General features: G+C 39.1%; 1 protein-coding gene across 2 annotated transcripts in view; it reads left to right on the forward strand.

Moving 5' to 3' along the window:
- The window catches only part of LOC125228598, a 32365-nt gene extending 21628 nt beyond the window's left edge, over positions 1–10737 (forward strand). Inside the window, exons 2-5 of one of the 2 annotated variants that reach the window (XR_007177317.1) lie at positions 5229–5304; positions 6115–6276; positions 8620–8757; positions 10417–10540. Coding sequence is in view for 1 of the 2 variants with exons in the window: in XM_048133270.1 (XP_047989227.1) it covers positions 8902–9612; positions 10417–10581 (876 nt within the window). In the remaining variant the exon portion in view is untranslated. Of the gene's footprint in view, positions 1–5228; positions 5305–6114; positions 6277–8619; positions 8758–8790; positions 9613–10416 lie in introns of those variants that run through there. The other variant, XM_048133270.1, reaches the window with a different exon arrangement.
- Positions 10738–18597: the final 7860 nt, after the last annotated feature.

Genomic DNA, 18597 nt, shown 5'->3' on the forward strand with positions numbered 1-18597 from the left:
TAAGTGTCAAGCTTGTATCAGACGGATCGGCTCATTTCAAAATAAATAACATTAGGAAGTAGGTAGGTAGTACACTAAATGATTTTTCACCACACCCACAGAATATATAATAGTACAAGTACAGAAGGCCCACTGCTTTGATGTTCACGAAATGCCGCCTTTTTAAATGCCTACAAATTTCTAACAAAGAAACGAGCCGCACGTGCGCAGCGTCGGGCGATAGGGTTGCTTATGGATTAAAACGAATGGATTAATGCATATGAACCTTTAAAAAACTCACGACGTAAAGTAACAATAGAAAGTGCGAACGTGCGTTCCGTCCCAAGTAACAATTTCTGGTCCTATAGTGGTCGAGAGCACCAAATTAAATCACATTAAATGGTCCTATAAATAGTCTATATTGGTACTGTAGAGCCGATTTGGCGCAATTATGCAGCCATTTAGTGATATAATAGGGCTATAGCAGTATCATCCGTGACGTTTAAGGTCTATAATGGTGATGTGATGATGACTATTGTGCTAATTTGTTGACATAGAGGACACAGTAACGCTATTATAGTATCAATTTACGCTATAGTAGCATTTGAGATTCCGTTATACAGGTTTTTTGTTCTGTAATAGCAGTTGCCGTTCCTTTTAATGCGAATTGAAAGTGAAATAGAAAATGAAATTTCTAAAATAATTTAATGTGTGTAATATTTAACAAAAACTGTTCTAAACGAGGAACTTTATGAAAAGTAGCGTGTGAACTTGTGAAGTTTAGTGTCAATCAAAATAATTTGGATTTCGTATAATTCCATCATTACTGCAAAAAGGTATGCGATGGAAATTTTACCGTTAAAAGAATATTAGTTTAATGGAGTATTTTAAGTGCGCCCTCGATTTATACCTGTTTTGAATAAAATAAATAAATATAATTTAATACAATAAAATTATTGGCACCATAGTTTCTACTATGGATCCAAGAAGTAAAACATACGCTTTTATAGTTCGACTATGTCACTTATCATACGCATTCACTGCCATAAGCCCGCCATTGTGGATTCAATTAGGGTTGCATGAGACTTTAACTATGATCCAGTTTAACTTATAAGTTCTTTATATAGAAAACAATACTTGTTTTCAATGTTTTACTATAGAAAGATCTTCTAAACAGTTTTTTTTTTATAAAACATATAGTAAACTCAGCTATAACGCTATTGTCTTTTAAAAGAGATACCTAAACCATTATTCCACAGTTCTGTGATATAAAAAAGTAATTGTGACGTATACGGCGATGAGATATAAAAGGCATTAGAAAACGACTATTAACGCTTTTCAAAGCTATATAAACGTATCCTGAAAACTTCATTATACAGCAAAATAGCTCTATAATGGTATTCATATCACTACTACAGTGTTAAATACTGTAGCAGTGTTTTCCAAAGCCACTATATCCCAAAATAGTGGTATAGTTAGGTTTTAATTTCTGTTAAAATACGACTACTAAAAATACTATAAGCGGCTTGTTGGGAACCTTAATAGCGCAAATTGATAGCATAACAGTGACTCCTAACACTATTATACAATATTAATGTTCTTTAGTAGGTTATTTGATCCTGTTATAGACCAGGCCTATAGCGGCTCTATAAAATGGTGATATAAACGTTTACATCACTTCCTAATAATACCTTTTAGCTGTATAACACCTCAACTATAGCGGCTTGTCGGGAACCTTAATAGCGTAAATTGATTGCATAACAGTGATTTCTAACACCATCATATAATAATATTGTTCTATAGTAGTCATATTTGATCCTGTTATACACCAGGCCTATAGCGGCTCTATAAAATGGTGATATAAACGTTTACATCACTTCCTAATAACACCTTTTAGCTGTATAACGGAACAACTATAGCGGCTTGTCGGGAACCTTAATAGCGCAAATTGATTGCATAACAGTGATTTCTAACACCATTATATAATAATATTGTTATATAGTAGTCATATTTGATCCTGTTATAGACCAGGCCTATAGCGGCTCTATAAAATGGTGATATAAACGTTTATATCACTTCGTAATAACACCTTTTAGCTGTATAACGCAACAACTATAGCGGCTTGTCGGGAACCTTAATAGCGCAAATTGATTGCATAACAGTGATTTCTAACACCATTATATAATAATATTGTTCTATAGTAGTCATATTTGATCCTGTTATAGACCAGGCCTATAGCGGCTCTATAAAATGGTGATATAAACGTTTACATCACTTCCTAATAACACCTTTTAGCTGTATAACGCAACAACTATAGCGGCTTGTCGGGAACCTTTATAGCGCAAATTGATTGCATAGCAGTGATTCCTAACACTATTATACAATAATATAGATCTATAGTAGTCATATTTGATCCTGTTATAGACCAGGCCTATAGCGGCTCTATAAAATGGTGATATAAACGTTTACATCACTTTCTAATAACACCTTTTAGCGGTATAAGCTTATAGAGCTAAAAGGTGTTACTGGAGGCTTTTATACGACAAGCGGTCACGCCGAAAACCTTTATACGACATCTATAGTAGCTTTTGGCGTCGAAAACCAAAATTATAGCACTAAAATGTTACTTGGGGTGAGAACGCGCGCCACCCCTGATTAGGCCGCGAACTCGCAGCGCGTACGTACTTGTAGCGCGGCGGTAGAATCGCAGATTGAGCCGCCCCTGCCACACCAACGGGTAAAGGCTTACTTTGCTTCCTTCGTGCCTTGAAACCCTCGCAACGCTCAAGATTCCACTTTTTGAACCGCGAGCTTAAACAACTACTTTGCCCCCTTGGGCCTTGTAAAACAAATAACTATTTTTTTTAATAATCCAATAGCAGTACGTGTTGAGACACTAACTCTAGTTCCTTAGAATTTTTCGACCTAAAGAACTTTACTTTAAAGGAGTCGGGAGGAGAGGAGAGGAAAATCATTGCGAAATCGGACAGTTAACATGAATCCATAAATAAAAACGTGTAAACACAAAAATATGCGTAAATTATTCATACTATTCCATAAAATTAATGTGGCATTTGAGAAAAAAAAGACACAAAAATAATACTGGAACACATTTTTTGTAAAATATAGGGTAATTATTTGATCTTTTTTAAAGTTCATTATTTTCAAAATAATTAAATTGATTGTCGCACCATTGCCTACTAGGTATACAGTGTGTTATTTAATAACAAGGTTATTTTAATAAGCCATAAAAAAAACTTATCTTTTGCCTGTTTGTATAGGATAATTAAAATCCTAGGCCTACAGTACATCTTTATACATTTCACCGCACCGCCTTCATTTGAATAAGCCAGGAAAATACTTATCTTTCGTCTGTGCTTGTACAGGATAGGTAATTAAAACTTTGTGTATTTAGACATACGTATAATCATACATATCGTCACTACTTTAAAAAAAAAACCGGCCAAGAGCGTGTCGGGCCACGCTCAGTGTAGGGTTCCGTAGTTTTCCGTATTTTTCTCAAAAACTACTGAACCTATCAAGTTCAAAACAATTTTCCTAGAAAGTCTTTATAAAGTTCTACTTTTGTGATTTTTTTCATATTTTTTAAACATATGGTTCAAAAGTTAGTGGGGGGGGGGGCGCACTTTTTTTTCCTTTAGGAGCGATTATTACCGAAAATATTAATATTATCAAAAAACGATCTTAGTAAATCCTTATTCATTTTTAAATATCTATCCAACAATATATCACACGTTGGGGTTGGAATGAAAAAAAATATCAGCCCCCACTTTACATGTAGGGGGGGTACCCTAATAAAACATTTTTTTCTATTTTTTATTTTTGCACTTTGTTGGCGTGATTGATATACATATTGGTACCAAATTTCAGCTTTCTGAGATTATCCGCGGACGGACGGACGGACAGACAGACATGGCGAAACTATAAGGGTTCCTAGTTGACTACGGAACCCTAAAAAACTTGTATCTTCGTCTGTCAATGAAAAGAAAATTTTAGTAAGTATGTATGGAATGCATATAGACTTACTGCGTTTTAACTTTGAGGAGCAGCGTGAGATACGAGATTTTTTCAAAGTAGTGACGATATAATCACGCCTGTATCCCATAAAGGAATAGGCAGAGCACATGAACTACTAAGTTACAGTGCCACTCTTGGCACTCTTGGCACTCTTGGCGTGGCTTTTGGTATTTAGACAGATTTGCTAAATTTTTTGAAACCTTTTGCTTTATATGTACTATGACCTACAAATTGAACTGCAGTCAACATCATGCTGAAAGTATCATCATAAGGCCTCGTACATCTTGACAGATGATTTAAACAGCGTCTGAATGTGAGAGACAACTCCTCTCGTGACTATAAAGACCTATGGGAGCGACATGAACGTCCGCATTTATTACATTCAAATTGAGATCCAATCACAGAATATATAATAGTACAAGTACAGAAGGCCCACTGCTTTGATGTTCACGAAATGCCGCCTTTTAAATGCCTACAAAATTCTAACAAAGAAACGAGCCGCACGTGCGCAGCGTCGGACGATAGGGTTGCCTATGGATTAAAACGAATTAATACTTCAGATTAAATGTATGCTATTATATTCCAGTCTTGGGTACTTTCTAGGTATATATATACAGTATTTATATATTTTTAATTTGTTTAAGTCCCAACATCACAAGCCTCATTGAACTTTTCCGTGGGACTTAATCAATAGTAGATCTGTGTAAGATTGTCCTATTTTATTCATGATGTCTATTTAACTAAGCACCATTAGCCATTCACACGCGGACATCGCATATAAAACTTTAAAAAAACTCGCGACGTAAAGTAACAATAGAAAGTGCGAACGTGCGTTCCGTGAGAACTCGCGCCACCCCTGATTAGGCCGCGAACTCGCGGCCACCAGCATGTACTTGTAGCGCGGCGATAGAATCGCGGAGTGAGCCGCCCCTGATCCAATCACCGAGGAGACAGTATCGCGGTTGTGTCTTTTTGCACGCTTTACGGCTAAGCCTTGAAACCAGGTGTTGTCATGGGTTTCTCTACCTTTGAAAGCATACATACCGCTGAAAGTATACATAGAGGCATATGACATATAGCAACAGGGCCAATTTGAGAGCATTTTTCAACATGGTCCTTATACTCTTATTGTCTAATTTTCATTGTGTGTGTGTGTTTTTTTTTGTTTTTAATTTTTATTGTTTTAAATAATTCTCTAAATATTTTTTTAGCTGAAAACATTGGTCATCTTCGTCGCAGTCGGGCTGGCCGCTGCCGCGCCATCGCAGCGCGAAAAGAGATCTCCAAGTAACTCAATACAATCCTATATACAATACCACAATGGTTGCAAACGTCGTTAGTCACTAAATTGCTGTAGGCACTAGTTTTTTTATAATAGTACTCCGGTATACGAACCTGCTTTAATTCTGTTTTGTTATCGAATGTTTCTTTTTTCATTTAAAAAGTAAATATTATTCGTAAAACTGTCACTTAAAATAAATAAGACAATTATTTTTCTTGAAACCTACTTCAAAAGATATTACTTGACAATTTTTGTCGAATCTATCGATAATGGTAGTTGAACTTAGTTAAATTATGATTCATGAATTTCATGATGTCATCGCCACCAAAAAAGTGTTTTGAACTAAGGTATAACAAATATGACATTTTAGTCTTGAAACGTGATCAGGACTACGCTGTTGTAATTATTAGATTTCCTATTATTACACAGTGTATATTTTTATTAAATAACAATACTTACGAGTAGTTATAATACTTTTCAATTAAATTACCACAAAACAACTCGGTTTTAAAATAATTATGAAAATAACAATTTTGTTTGGCATCAAACAAACGTCAAATGTCAAAATGGCGTTGTATTTTTGTTTCACTCTAACATGTTGAATTCTGTATCCTTGCATCTTGCTCACACATGTTTGAAACGAAGTTAGCTGGCTAAGACCAGAGATAAGTATTCTCTGGATAAAAAGGGAATGAAAAATTGAAAATCTTTAACCAACAAATAAACAGTCACTTAATTTTATCGGTGGGATAACTATTCGGCGGTTTATCTGAGAATTGAAAAATCGGCCCTTATAATGTTTATTTTTGAATAAGGTGGGAGTGGATGGCAGAGCGGCGGCGGCGGCGGCGGCGGTAGCGGTTTTAGCGGCGGCTTCGGCGGTGGCAGTTTCGGGGGGGATTTGGGTGGTCTACCGTCAGTCGGCGTCGCCCGTTCTTCTTTCGGCGGAGGCAACAGTGGTTGGGGTGGATCTGGTGGTGTGTATTACATTTTCCCCACTCCCATGTTTTAGCGGCGGCTTCGGTGGTGGCAGTGTCGGGGGGACTTCGGTGGCCTACCGTTAGTTGGTGTCGCCCGTTCTTCTTTCGGCGAAGGCAACAGGTGGGGTTAGGGTGGGAATCTGGTGGTAAATATATATGCAGAAAGAAATACCTATTTTCGGCTCAAAAAGCCTTTCAGAAAGCTTTTACATCATTCTCGTATCAATAATGCCAAAATCTAATTGACGAGCATTATTTTTTGTCCTTAAATATACCTACATGCAAACTTTTCAATATGACTTAACACTTTTGTAACGGTGATATTAAAATCCGATGGTTTTAATATCGTCTTCCATCTATCCCCTCCTCCGTAGAATTTTCTCTGGAATAATATTATGAAAGATTTCAGAATTTCTAATAAATAAAGTTAGGTATTTCTTATTGCGTCAAAAGCTAGCCGGCCCTTGCTCGTCTAGAATGTAAAATAATGATATAGGTAGTATAGGCTCTTTCTATTTAACTGGGGAAATTATCCGAAACATCAGGAAAAATACACAGAAAACCAAAGTTATAATTTTAAATTTTTTTCGAATTAAAAATGAACATTTCCATTCCTACGAAAGCATCTGAAGTTTGTATTTTTTTTTGTTCTAACTTAATTTTCTACTTTGTTTTGAAGTAATTAATTTTTCTCAAACATGCAATGAAATATTGTCTTTACGTTCCTTAAAATGGGCTGGGAAGTATCGCTTTTTGGGCGCAACAACTCGAGAGGACTGTAAAGGGATTTCATATTATTTTTTAGGCCTAGGCCTGCAAAGTAACTTTTTTTTTTATAAAATATTGTCCTTTAGAGCATTTCTTTTATTTCATTGTATGTTTGAGAAAAGCACTATACATGCCTCGGCGTGAAAACGGATTCCCGGCCTCGTATCCCTATCCGGTATATACCCTTGGCCGGAAATCCTCATTTTCCCGGCCTCTGAAGTAATGTACTATTACGAGTAGGTAAGTAATCAATATCATGGAAGTTAGCTTTAACATTATATTTAAAGTTAACTTAACAACTTGCCCAAATTGGGTAGGTTCACAATTTTTAATCAAAATGTTGTCCTTGTGTGTCTATCAGTTTCTAGTTAAAATGCCCATTAACTCCCATAAGCTACCTATTAAGCCGCTTTTTTCTCATTGAATATTTCAATGTATGCAAAAAATTGATGCGCTGCACGCTGATGCTTAATATGCTGATGCTATTTTAGTTGTATGTAAGTTATGTTTTCATCTGTAATGATGACACACATACGGACTCTCTTATACTACTAGATAATTTCGACCTAAGCAACTGTGATCTGGGTGGCCAAGAGGATACAGGCACCTGTCGCGATTGCAGAGTAGGTACTACGATGGTACAGTCAGCTGCAGAGAAAAGTAGACGCCCTTGCATACACATTTGTATGCAGAGGGGCCTACTTTACCTACTCTACAGCTGACTGTACGATTCGAGACTCAGGCACTCCAGTGTAATTTATTTAAGTTTTAAAACGATACGGTACGGGTCACTTCTCCATACAAACGCTCTCGACTATTTCCTCCCTGGTTTTTTAAGATAGAGCAATGAGTTTTTCAACACAGATTGTTATTATTTTTATCTGTGTCGGACCGTTTTGATTTATTTGATATTCTGCTTTTTAAAGATTCTAGAGCCAATCAAAAATTTCCAAAAACGGCCTTTTTCATTGCGGCGCAAAAAAGGTGTGATACTCAAGATTGGTAACAATTAACTAAAAAAACTAAACGGTCCGACATAGATTATTTCATTGTTATTCAGATTCTCAAATTTCGTTTAGATTGATTAAGTTTTGAAGGAGGAAAGAGTCGAGAGCGGAACCTCGATTTTAAAGATTTTTTTTAAATATCTTTTGACTGAGTTGTTCTTAATGGACAATTTTTTTTCGATAAATCTAGTTAATAACACTTGTATATTTAACTAAAATTCCCAAGTTGAAAGGGGGGCTCCTTTCCATTTTAGCATTTTCGCTACCGTATCCTCTTAAGAAATGCATCCCATTAAGCATATAATAGACTAGCTTTTTCCCGCGGCTTCGCTCGCGTTAAATTCGAAAATTGCAGCACGCTCCATATAAATTTCCACCCCCCATTTTAAGTGGGAGGTTAGAAAGAGATAAAAAGTAGCCTATGTCACTCTCCACCCGTCACTCCAAAATCACGTCAATTCGTCGCTCCGTTTCGCCTTGAAAGACGGAAAAACAAACATTAAAAACAGACACACACACTTTCCCATTTATAATATTAAGTATGGATTCTTACGTACTTTTTCAGGACTGGGCAAATCCAGCGGGTACAGCTCTGGTGGTTGGAGCGGATCAGGTGCCAGTGGAAGGAGTGGCCTCGGTTCTGGGTGGGGAGGGGCGAGCTCCCGTAGTGGAGGATATGGATCTGGAGGATGGGGAGGCTCAGGTACAGATACAGATATGTATATCTACATTTGAGGATCAGGCTGGCTACTTCAGGGCAGCTTTAGTGGTTGGGGTGGATCAGGTGCCAGTGGAAGGAGTGGCCTCGGTTCTGGGTGGGGAGGTGCGAGCTCCCGTAGTGGAGGATATGGATCTGGAGGATGGGGAGGCTCAGGTACAGATACAGATATGTATATCTACATTTGAGGATCAGGCTGGCTACTTCAGGGCAGCTTTAGTGGTTGGGGTGGATCAGGTGCCAGTGGAAGGAGTGGCCTCGGTTCTGGGTGGGGAGGTGCGAGCTCCCGTAGTGGAGGATATGGATCTGGAGGATGGGGAGGCTCAGGTACAGATACAGATATGTATATCTACATTTGAGGATCAGGCTGGCTACTTCAGGGCAGCTTTAGTGGTTGGGGTGGATCAGGTGCCAGTGGAAGGAGTGGCCTCGGTTCTGGGTGGGGAGGTGCGAGCTCCCGTAGTGGAGGATATGGATCTGGAGGATGGGGAGGCTCAGGTACAGATACAGATATGTATATCTACATTTGAGGATCAGGCTGGCTACTTCAGGGCAGCTTTAGTGGTTGGGGTGGATCAGGTGCCAGTGGAAGGAGTGGCCTCGGTTCTGGGTGGGGAGGTGCGAGCTCCCGTAGTGGAGGATATGGATCTGGAGGATGGGGAGGCTCAGGTACAGATACAGATATGTATATCTACATTTGAGGATCAGGCTGGCTACTTCAGGGCAGCTTTAGTGGTTGGGGTGGATCAGGTGCCAGTGGAAGGAGTGGCCTCGGTTCTGGGTGGGGAGGTGCGAGCTCCCGTAGTGGAGGATATGGATCTGGAGGATGGGGAGGCTCAGGTACAGATACAGATATATCTACATTTGAGGATCAGGCTGGCTACTGGTTGAGGTTTATCAGGTGCCAGTGGAAGGAGTGGCGGTTCTTCTGGCGGGTGGGGAGGTTAGGTTATGTTAGAGCTCCCGTAGTGGAGGATATGGATCTGGAGGATGGAGTGGTTCAGGTACAGATACATGTAGCTTTGGAAAAAAGAATGGCTGTGTTAGGGCAGCTTTAGTTCTGGCAGTTGGAGCAGATCTGGTGCTAGTGGTTCTGATGATTGGGGCGCAGTGGAAGGAGTGGCTTCGGTTCTGGTTGGGGAGGTGCAAGCTCCCGCAGTGGAGGATTTGATCTGGAGGATGGGGAGGATCAGGTACAGATATATCTAGATTTAAGGAGCAGGCTGGCTGAGCAGGCTGGAGCAGGCAGTTTGAGGCTGAAAATTGGAGCAGATCTGATGCTAGCGGTTCTGATGATTAGCGCGGCAGCACTTTTAGTTAGATATGGCTTCGGTGGATAAGTTGCCTTAGGTACAAATATAATTATGTACCTATCTAGCTTTAATAGCAGGCTGGCGGCTTCAGGGCAGCTTAGATCTGGTATTTGGAGCAGATCTGGTGCTAACGGTTTTGATGATGCGACAGCAGTTTTAGTGGAAGATATGGCATCAGTGGATATGGTACCTTGGGTACTAAATATAATTATTTAGCTTTGAAGAGCTGACCGGTTGTTTCTGGTGGCTTTAGCTCCAGTGGCAGAGATGGATCTAGTGATAGGCCGAGGTCTAATTATAAAACTTCCTCAAATTTAAAACCCTTTTTCAGGTGCCGCAGATACCAGAAACAGCGGTGGTGGGGTGGCGTGAGCGGACGCAGCGGCTTCGGCGGCAGCGGATACGGTGGAGGCTGGAACTCGAATTCCCTGGGACGGTCCACGGGAGGGTGGGACTCGAACTCACTTGGAAGGTCTTCAGGAGGGTGGGGTTCTAATTCACTCGGACGGTCTGGTGGGTCCGGCTGGCAGTCTTCCGGATGGTAGATTGGTGAAATCTCCCTATCTGACGAATTAATGCGTGACGGGGTATAGTGGCAGATCAGGGCTGCAAGGTTTGCAATCGAACGGCCTTTTTGACTTTATCCGAATGATATTTGTCTCCAGCCAATTTTAATAACAGTAGCCTGAGGTAAAGAAAAGGCAAAACGCTGTCTTATCTGAAATTACCCATTTTTATCCTAAAATGTTTTCTTGATAGCAAAATTTTTCAAATAACAGAATTGAATATCAAGAAATTGTATGTAAGCGTAAGTTATTTTCTGAATAGTAAAAAATTTACTTTTACTAGTTCTACTACGCACTTAAAAACACTGTTTTGCTGCTATTCCTTTGTTTATAGCCAAATGGATTGTGTACTCGCTCGTGCTTAAGTTAATGTGCAATAAATCAATTATGTCATTTCATTTTCGTTTCAATCAGTTCCTTTCTCCTATTACGGATAAATTAAAGCAGTATTGTGAGACACAAGCAGGTGTTAGACATGCAAAAGGCGGGATATTTTACTAAACTATTGCTATTGTCATGGATTAAACATTCTGCCTCATAAAATCAGCCAATGACGTCGTCTGATGGCCGAAAATAAGTGGAAACTCTCCTAAAAAAATCTCCAACATGGCGTTCTAAAGATTTATGTGTATACTACACTAGTTACAATTATAAAACTGAATGTACACGTTATTGCTACAAGTTTTGAGACGAAACTATGAGTAAGAGTGAGTGGCGAATATTTGCATCTCTTTCATGCATATACCTTTGTTTCAAAACTTGCAAAGTGAAGAATCATGTAACGTCATGTAACTATAGGGCCTCATATGTACATACCACAACTCTTCTCTCTCCAAACAGACTATAGGACACGGAACGCGTGGAGACCCGAGTAGAGATATCATTTTTTTGACGTACCGTTTTCATGCCACAAAAACTAGAAATGAAAAAAAAATCACGATTAGTGGAATGGCGAAAACTCGGAACACTGTGTTAATAAATCGATTTGCAGCTTCAGGGAATTAATTCTTCGGTAAAATCTAATTTCGCCTATACAAAGTGCGTTAGGAATAACAGTTGCATTACAGTACACTCGTTCTACAATTTTGCAGTTACAAAGGGTGTTACATTTCGACGCCGACTTGTTCAAACGGACAATCCGTTTGGGAAGTTGTGCGATTTTTACCTACTGTTCATTCTACAGCACACAGTTCTCTTATTTCATTGTGATAAATCCATAAGTTTATATTATAAATGGGAAGTGTGTGTCTGATTGTTTGTCCGTCTTTCACTTTTAAAAAGTTTAATATTTGAAACGGAACAAATTTCAATAATTATCAATTACTCGTATAGGTACCGCAATTGATATTTCGCTATATATGTTCAACATACCATACCTAATTGTTATTGTAAACTCTTTTTTGTATGCACCTACGTCAGTACCAATAGTTCCTATTGTGTTTTTTTTTTACTTAATTTTTTACGATGTCGTATTTCTAATATATTGACGCCTATTTATTTACTTCAAAGACAGGTGACCATTGCCGATTTAAAAATAGACTTCAAGACAAAGGAAAGATTTTAGGTATCTATTTTATATTTAAATGAGGTGTTCTTGTATCAGTATTTAATATACAATGGTATGTCACTCTTGTATGGAGAAATAAAAAGTATTATATTTTCATTGGGCACAGTTACAAAAACTTGCCAACTGATGCAAATAAACAATATTTCAAATTATTTTGCAATTCCAATTCATCTTCTGCCTCCGGATCCACTTTGAAGTTTTCATATATTTTTTAGTACATTTTGTGTGGTGTGCGGAGTATATCTATGTATTGTCTTCTAATTTAAAATTTTGCTATGAAGATATACCATTATTGACATCATAATAGCATGCTAAAGGTTCAAAGAGAATAAATGAACAAAAAAACCTCAAAAATTAAAACCTTTTTTACACCCTACTCCATACTAACTTCAACTGAAATCCGGAGGCAAAAAATGAAACATAAAAATTAAAAAAAATTGTGCACTAATTAATTACAAAATGGCACCTTTTTGTGACTGTGCCCCCTAAGAAAATAAAAAAAAGTAAAAATGACCCACTCTATACCTACAGATACCTATATATCCGCCCTTGTGGAAAACCTAGCTCTTAATTAGTTAATCTAATCCAGAAGGACTACTACTGTATGAGCCAGGAGCAAAGGTCCTCTATTCAGTTATAAATTTCAACTAATTGTTTAATGAAGTCCCCTACTCCCAACACTGGATGTATACAGGATGATTTTAGGAGACGGCAGCAAGATTAGTCGATAATACATATAGGAATAGAGTAAAAGTAATCGTGACTTGGCCTTCCCACGACCGGCATGGGAAATCTAGTGGGAAACGGACATTAAATAAATCAAAAAACTTACAAACTTTGCAGACTTGTTCTACAAAAAATAAATGTGGTACTCTACGTACTTTTTTTTTATATATTTCTTATATAAATATTAACCAAATGTACAAACATTTTGAGAATTTCTCATCTCACTCATTTTCATTAATTAAGTACCTATTGAAATTTTAAATCACACTGAAATTTATAGTGTGATATTACATTAATGTACAATCCTACTCACGTCTAATACTAGTAAATCATCCTGTATAGCTCGTACCCCCCGTGGGCCAGCCCTGTACTAGTAACTTGAATAATCTAGGAAACAAACTAGTGTAATTAGAATTACCTAGAGATTGTCGTAAAGTGGCGGCAAAGAATCGGATTCGTGCATTTTGTGAAGTGGCCACAAAGTGGCTAACTTTCGTGTTTATTTAAAAAAACTTACGCTCCCTTAACAAGTGACGTAATAAGTGTTGTGTGCAATCCTGCTTTTGACAAAAGTAACATAGTGGGTAGCTCCGATCTCGCCACGGTGACGTCGCTCGCGCCGCCGACCCCCCCTGCGCCCGTCCTCAGCAGCCGCGCGCACCGAGCAAGCGCCCGCAGTATGCGTCGCGCTCTCGACATGTAAAGGCGGGGTCGCTACTCTTGAGAAAGGTTCTCGAAATTGAACCGAAACATGTCGAACGCTATATCGACTTAATACGTGAGTAACCCGCTTAAAATATTTTTAAATATGTATGAGTCTCACGGGAGTTTTATAGTTAAAACTTTCGTGTTATTATTTTAAAACCTAAATAAGCCATTAGGGCACCCCCTTTTATACAGAAAGTACTACAATAAAGCTCAATGTTCCAAACTTGGTGAATTTGAAGTTTATTTGCCTCACGTCAGTTTATGAAGAATCCGGGTCTTTACCATTGGGTCTGGTAAAAATAACTATGTAGGTACATTATCGGTACATTATGTAGGTACATTATGGTACGGGAGTCGAGTTCAATGCGCGCAGCGATGTAGACGCGTTGATGAGTAATAATTAAAATAAATTGCGAATTTAGCGCGGCTCGAGTCGCGTTGGCGATTTGACACGATGGATCTCTCCAAACCGAGTCAACCCATCGTGAACGAGTTCCTCGCCTTTCTGCAACTAAAAAACAAGCTGTTGCGGGAAGGAAAGATGGATGCGGCTGCTGCTATGCAGATAAGTTCTCGTGCGTCGAGTTTTACCATCGAGGACATCTGCCAAGCGAAGCAAGTGCTGTGCCAGTCCCTGGGGATCGTCGGCACATATGTACCTCACCGGAGAGGTGATGAAACCGGAGAAAAGACCCTTCAAGATATTAAGAAGATCCTGAAGGAGAATGAAGACCGGATTCCGGAGTTTTTAGCGACGGATACCATCCTGACGTCGCGTGAGCCGGATCAAGTCGACGTTCGCTGCTTGGAAAAGGAAATCGTGGCCCTTAAATCAAGTTTAGCGGAAGTTAAAATTAAATTTGAAGCTAGCCTAACAACAATAGCCGAATTACGCAACGAAATCGCTGCTTTGCGGAATGCCCCAATTCGGACGGCTGATTCAAATATTAATATGGACATAAATCGGCCTGACACTAGTGTTCGGTCGGTCAGTTTGCGCAATGCTGACACGGTAAAAAGTGCAGCACGTGTCGCTCCGCGCGCGACTGCCCCCGGTAAACTCGACACTACGTCAGCGTGCTTATGCTGATGTTGTGGGTCAGCCTCGAACAGCTGACCGGGTCAAGGCACCTACTAAGGTGTGTGATGAACGGGCCCCACTCAAGAAGTCCTCCTGCGCCAGTGTGGATAAGGAGGGATTCACACTAGTGGAAAGAAAAAACAAGACACGCAGGGCGCCTCGAAAGACTCTGTGTGGCACTGCAGAGCCGGTTAATTCTGGTCTACGGGTCGCAACACCGAGTAGGGCGCTCTATGTGTCTCGCCTGCACTACTCCGCCGTGGCAGACGAGGTGGTGGACTACGTTCGCCGGAAGACTGGCTACACGCTGAGGGTGCAACAGCTGCAGTCGCGTCACTACGTGCACTTCAGCTCGTTCGTTGTGCGCGTGCCGCGGCCGCTGCAGGACACCATCGCGAGCGCAGACTTCTGGCCGAAAGGTGTGGTTTTTCGGCGGTTCCGGGGCAATTTGCCGAATCCTACACCGGAGCAAACGACGCAACGGAGCCACGCAGTTACGTCATCGCCCAAATCAATTGTTTAGTTTTAAACTTTATTGTTTTTTTTTTTCATGTTCTTACAAACTGTTTTTTTCTTTTATGTTATCTAAGTTTCGTGACGCATTGGTTTTACTGTAATGTCATGTAAACATGTTTTTACTAATAAATAATAATAAATAATAAAAATTATGTAATTAGCCAATATCATAGCCTTTTATTCAACGTCGTTCCACGATTTACGCCATATTTACTTTTCCCTCTCCGCCATACTATTCGAAACTACGAGAAATCCTAAAAACTAATTGAATCCTCGTGTCAGGAGAACCAAACCCAATTCCGTTCCAAACTACAGGTTATCCGTTAATTACTCTATTGACAGCTAATTAACACCCGCCTCTGGTGCCACGTGTAATTAAAGTCATAATAAAAGGATCAATAATGACGTTTCATGTAAGAACGGTTTCACATTGCTCGAGTGTCGGATCGGACAACCAGCTTGTCTAGGGTGACAATCGCTTGCATTATGCAAGTGATGCAATTGCAAACGCTTTATGTCTCATCTCACTATCGTTCCATGTTACTGTAACATTTTTTTTCTACTTGTCGACTGTAATCTGTCAATTAGGACACCACAGACTAAACTATAAGTGCTTACTTTTCAGTGTTGGATACTCTATGGCAGTTCCGGCTCAATTATAATAAGCTCATTATAGTTGACTTTAATAGTTAACTGTAATAATTTTAACTGTAAAAATAAAAAATAAAAAATAAAAACTAGTAAATCATCCTGTATAGCTCGTACCACCCGTGGGCCAGCCCTGTACTAGTAACTTGAATAATCTAGGAAACAAACTAGTGTAATTAGAATTACCTAGAAATTGTCGTAAAGTGGCGGCAAAGAATCGGATTCGTGCATTTTGTGAAGTGGCCACAAAGTGGCTAACTTTCGTGTTTATTTAAAAAAACTTACGCTCCCTTAACAAGTGACGTAATAAGTGTTGTGTGCAATCCTGCTTTTGACAAAAGTAACATAGTGGGTAGCTCCGATCTCGCCACGGTGACGTCGCTCGCGCCGCCGACCCCCCCTGCGCCCGTCCTCAGCAGCCGCGCGCACCGAGCAAGCGCCCGCACTCCGCAGTATGCGTCGCGCTCTCGACATGTAAAGGCGGGGTCGCTACTCTTGAGAAAGGTTCTCGAAATTGAACCGAAACATGTCGAACGCTATATCGACTTAATACGTGAGTAACCCGCTTAAAATATTTTTAAATATGTATGAGTCTCACGGGAGTTTTATAGTTAAAACTTTCGTGTTATCATTTTAAAACCTAACTAAGCCATTAGGGCACCCCCTTTTATACAGAAAGTACTACAATAAAGCTCAATGTTCCAAACTTGGTGAATTTGAAGTTTATTTGCCTCACGTCAGTTTATGAAGAATCCGGGTCTTTACCATTGGGTCTGGTAAAAATAACTATGTAGGTACATTATGTAATTAGCCAACATCATATCCTTTTATTCAACGTCGTTCCACGATTTACGCCATATTTACTTTTCCCTCTCCGCCATACTATTCGAAACTACGAGAAATCCTAAAAACTAATTGAATCCTCGTGTCAGGAGAACCAAACCCAATTCCGTTCCAAACTACAGGTTATCCGTTAATTACTCTATTGACAGCTAATTAACACCCGCCTCTGGTGCCACGTGTAATTAAAGTCATAATAAAAGGATCAATAATGACGTTTCATGTAAGAACGGTTTCACATTGCTCGAGTGTCGGATCGGACAACCAGCTTGTCTAGGGTGACAATCGCTTGCATTATGCAAGTGATGCAATTGCAAACGCTTTATGTCTCATCTCACTATCGTTCCATGTTACTGTAACATTTTTTTTCTACTTGTCGACTGTAATCTGTCAATTAGGACACCACAGACTAAACTATAAGTGCTTACTTTTCAGTGTTGGATACTCTATGGCAGTTCCGACTCAATTATAATAAGCTCATTATAGTTGACTTTAATAGTTAACTGTAATAATTTCAAAAATAGAACTTCATACAATTTCTATACTAATTTGCGATACCTGGCAAATTTTCATGCATCTGAAACACATTTTCTTTTATCTGTCGCGTTATCGGCCAATCAGAGAAGGTTATTACAAACAATTGGTTGCTAGGTAATTCGATGTTGATACAACGGTGAACGACTCTATTAACATTAATTTTAACTTGCATGAATGATGATATTTCCGTCCATTGATGATGAAGATGATGACTCGTAGAAAAAGTATTGTATACAATAGTGATATAATTAAGCTTTTCAGTCGAGTACCATGTTTAGGCCACGAAGCTTGCTGAGTGGCCTAATAGTACGGTACGAGAGTACGACGTCGATTGTATTATATCAGGATTGTATAAAATACTATTTAAAGCATCTACTGCTTAGGTTAACTTCATATTGACAACCGGTCTGGCCTAGCGTGTAGTGACCCTGCCTGCTTAGCCGCGGTCCTGTGTTCGAATCCCGGTAAGGGCAATTATTTGTATGATGGGCACAGATATTTGTTCCTGAGTCATGGATGTTTTCTATATATGTAAGTATTTGTATATTATGTATATCGTTGTCTGAGTACCCGCAATACAAGACTTCTTGAACTTACCGTGGGGCTCAATTAATCTGTGTAAGAATGGCCTATAATATTTATTTATTTATTTTATATGTATGCTATGAACCTCCAGGTCTAGTTGTATTAAGTAGGTACTTCCAGTTTTTGCAGGTACTTTATGTACTATGTATGATGTATATTATGACTGTGTTCTAAATAAATGAAAAAAAAATTGATAGATTCGTTTCGATATGGAGCTTAGACGATGCGCACGTTGGCTACGCGGCCTGAAGGCGATCGTCAAATTTTAGAGCTTTTTATGACACTTAAAATTGTTTGAAGTCAGCAAAATGCTATTTTTAATACTGGTCCCTTGTTGCTAGCAATGACATACATGACACCTCATATACTCCTATACAGATTTTTTGTGTATATTATTTTCTTTTGAACAGCATACAGTATTTAACGGAAAATAAAATCATTACACTTTTAGCTGTTTTGCAATCGTATCCATCATCCGATGCCGGATTGTACAATGTGAAAACCCTTTATGCCACACTATTTCCAGGAAGCCTTATAAAGGAAGAGACTGAAATTAAAGCAAATACTTGTACAGATATAATCAAAAGCTGTGCTCGGCATTTAATAAAATTCCTATGTAATTATACTGACTGCTACAACGGAAACTTATAAAATGAGGCTGAAGAAGGTTTCCTCAGAAAGGAAAAACATTTGCAACAGTGGTTTAGAGGAAGATAAAAAACTGAAATTGTATAAAAC

Source organism: Leguminivora glycinivorella, chromosome 1, assembly GCF_023078275.1.
Source record: "Leguminivora glycinivorella isolate SPB_JAAS2020 chromosome 1, LegGlyc_1.1, whole genome shotgun sequence".
NCBI lineage: Eukaryota > Metazoa > Arthropoda > Insecta > Lepidoptera > Tortricidae > Leguminivora > Leguminivora glycinivorella.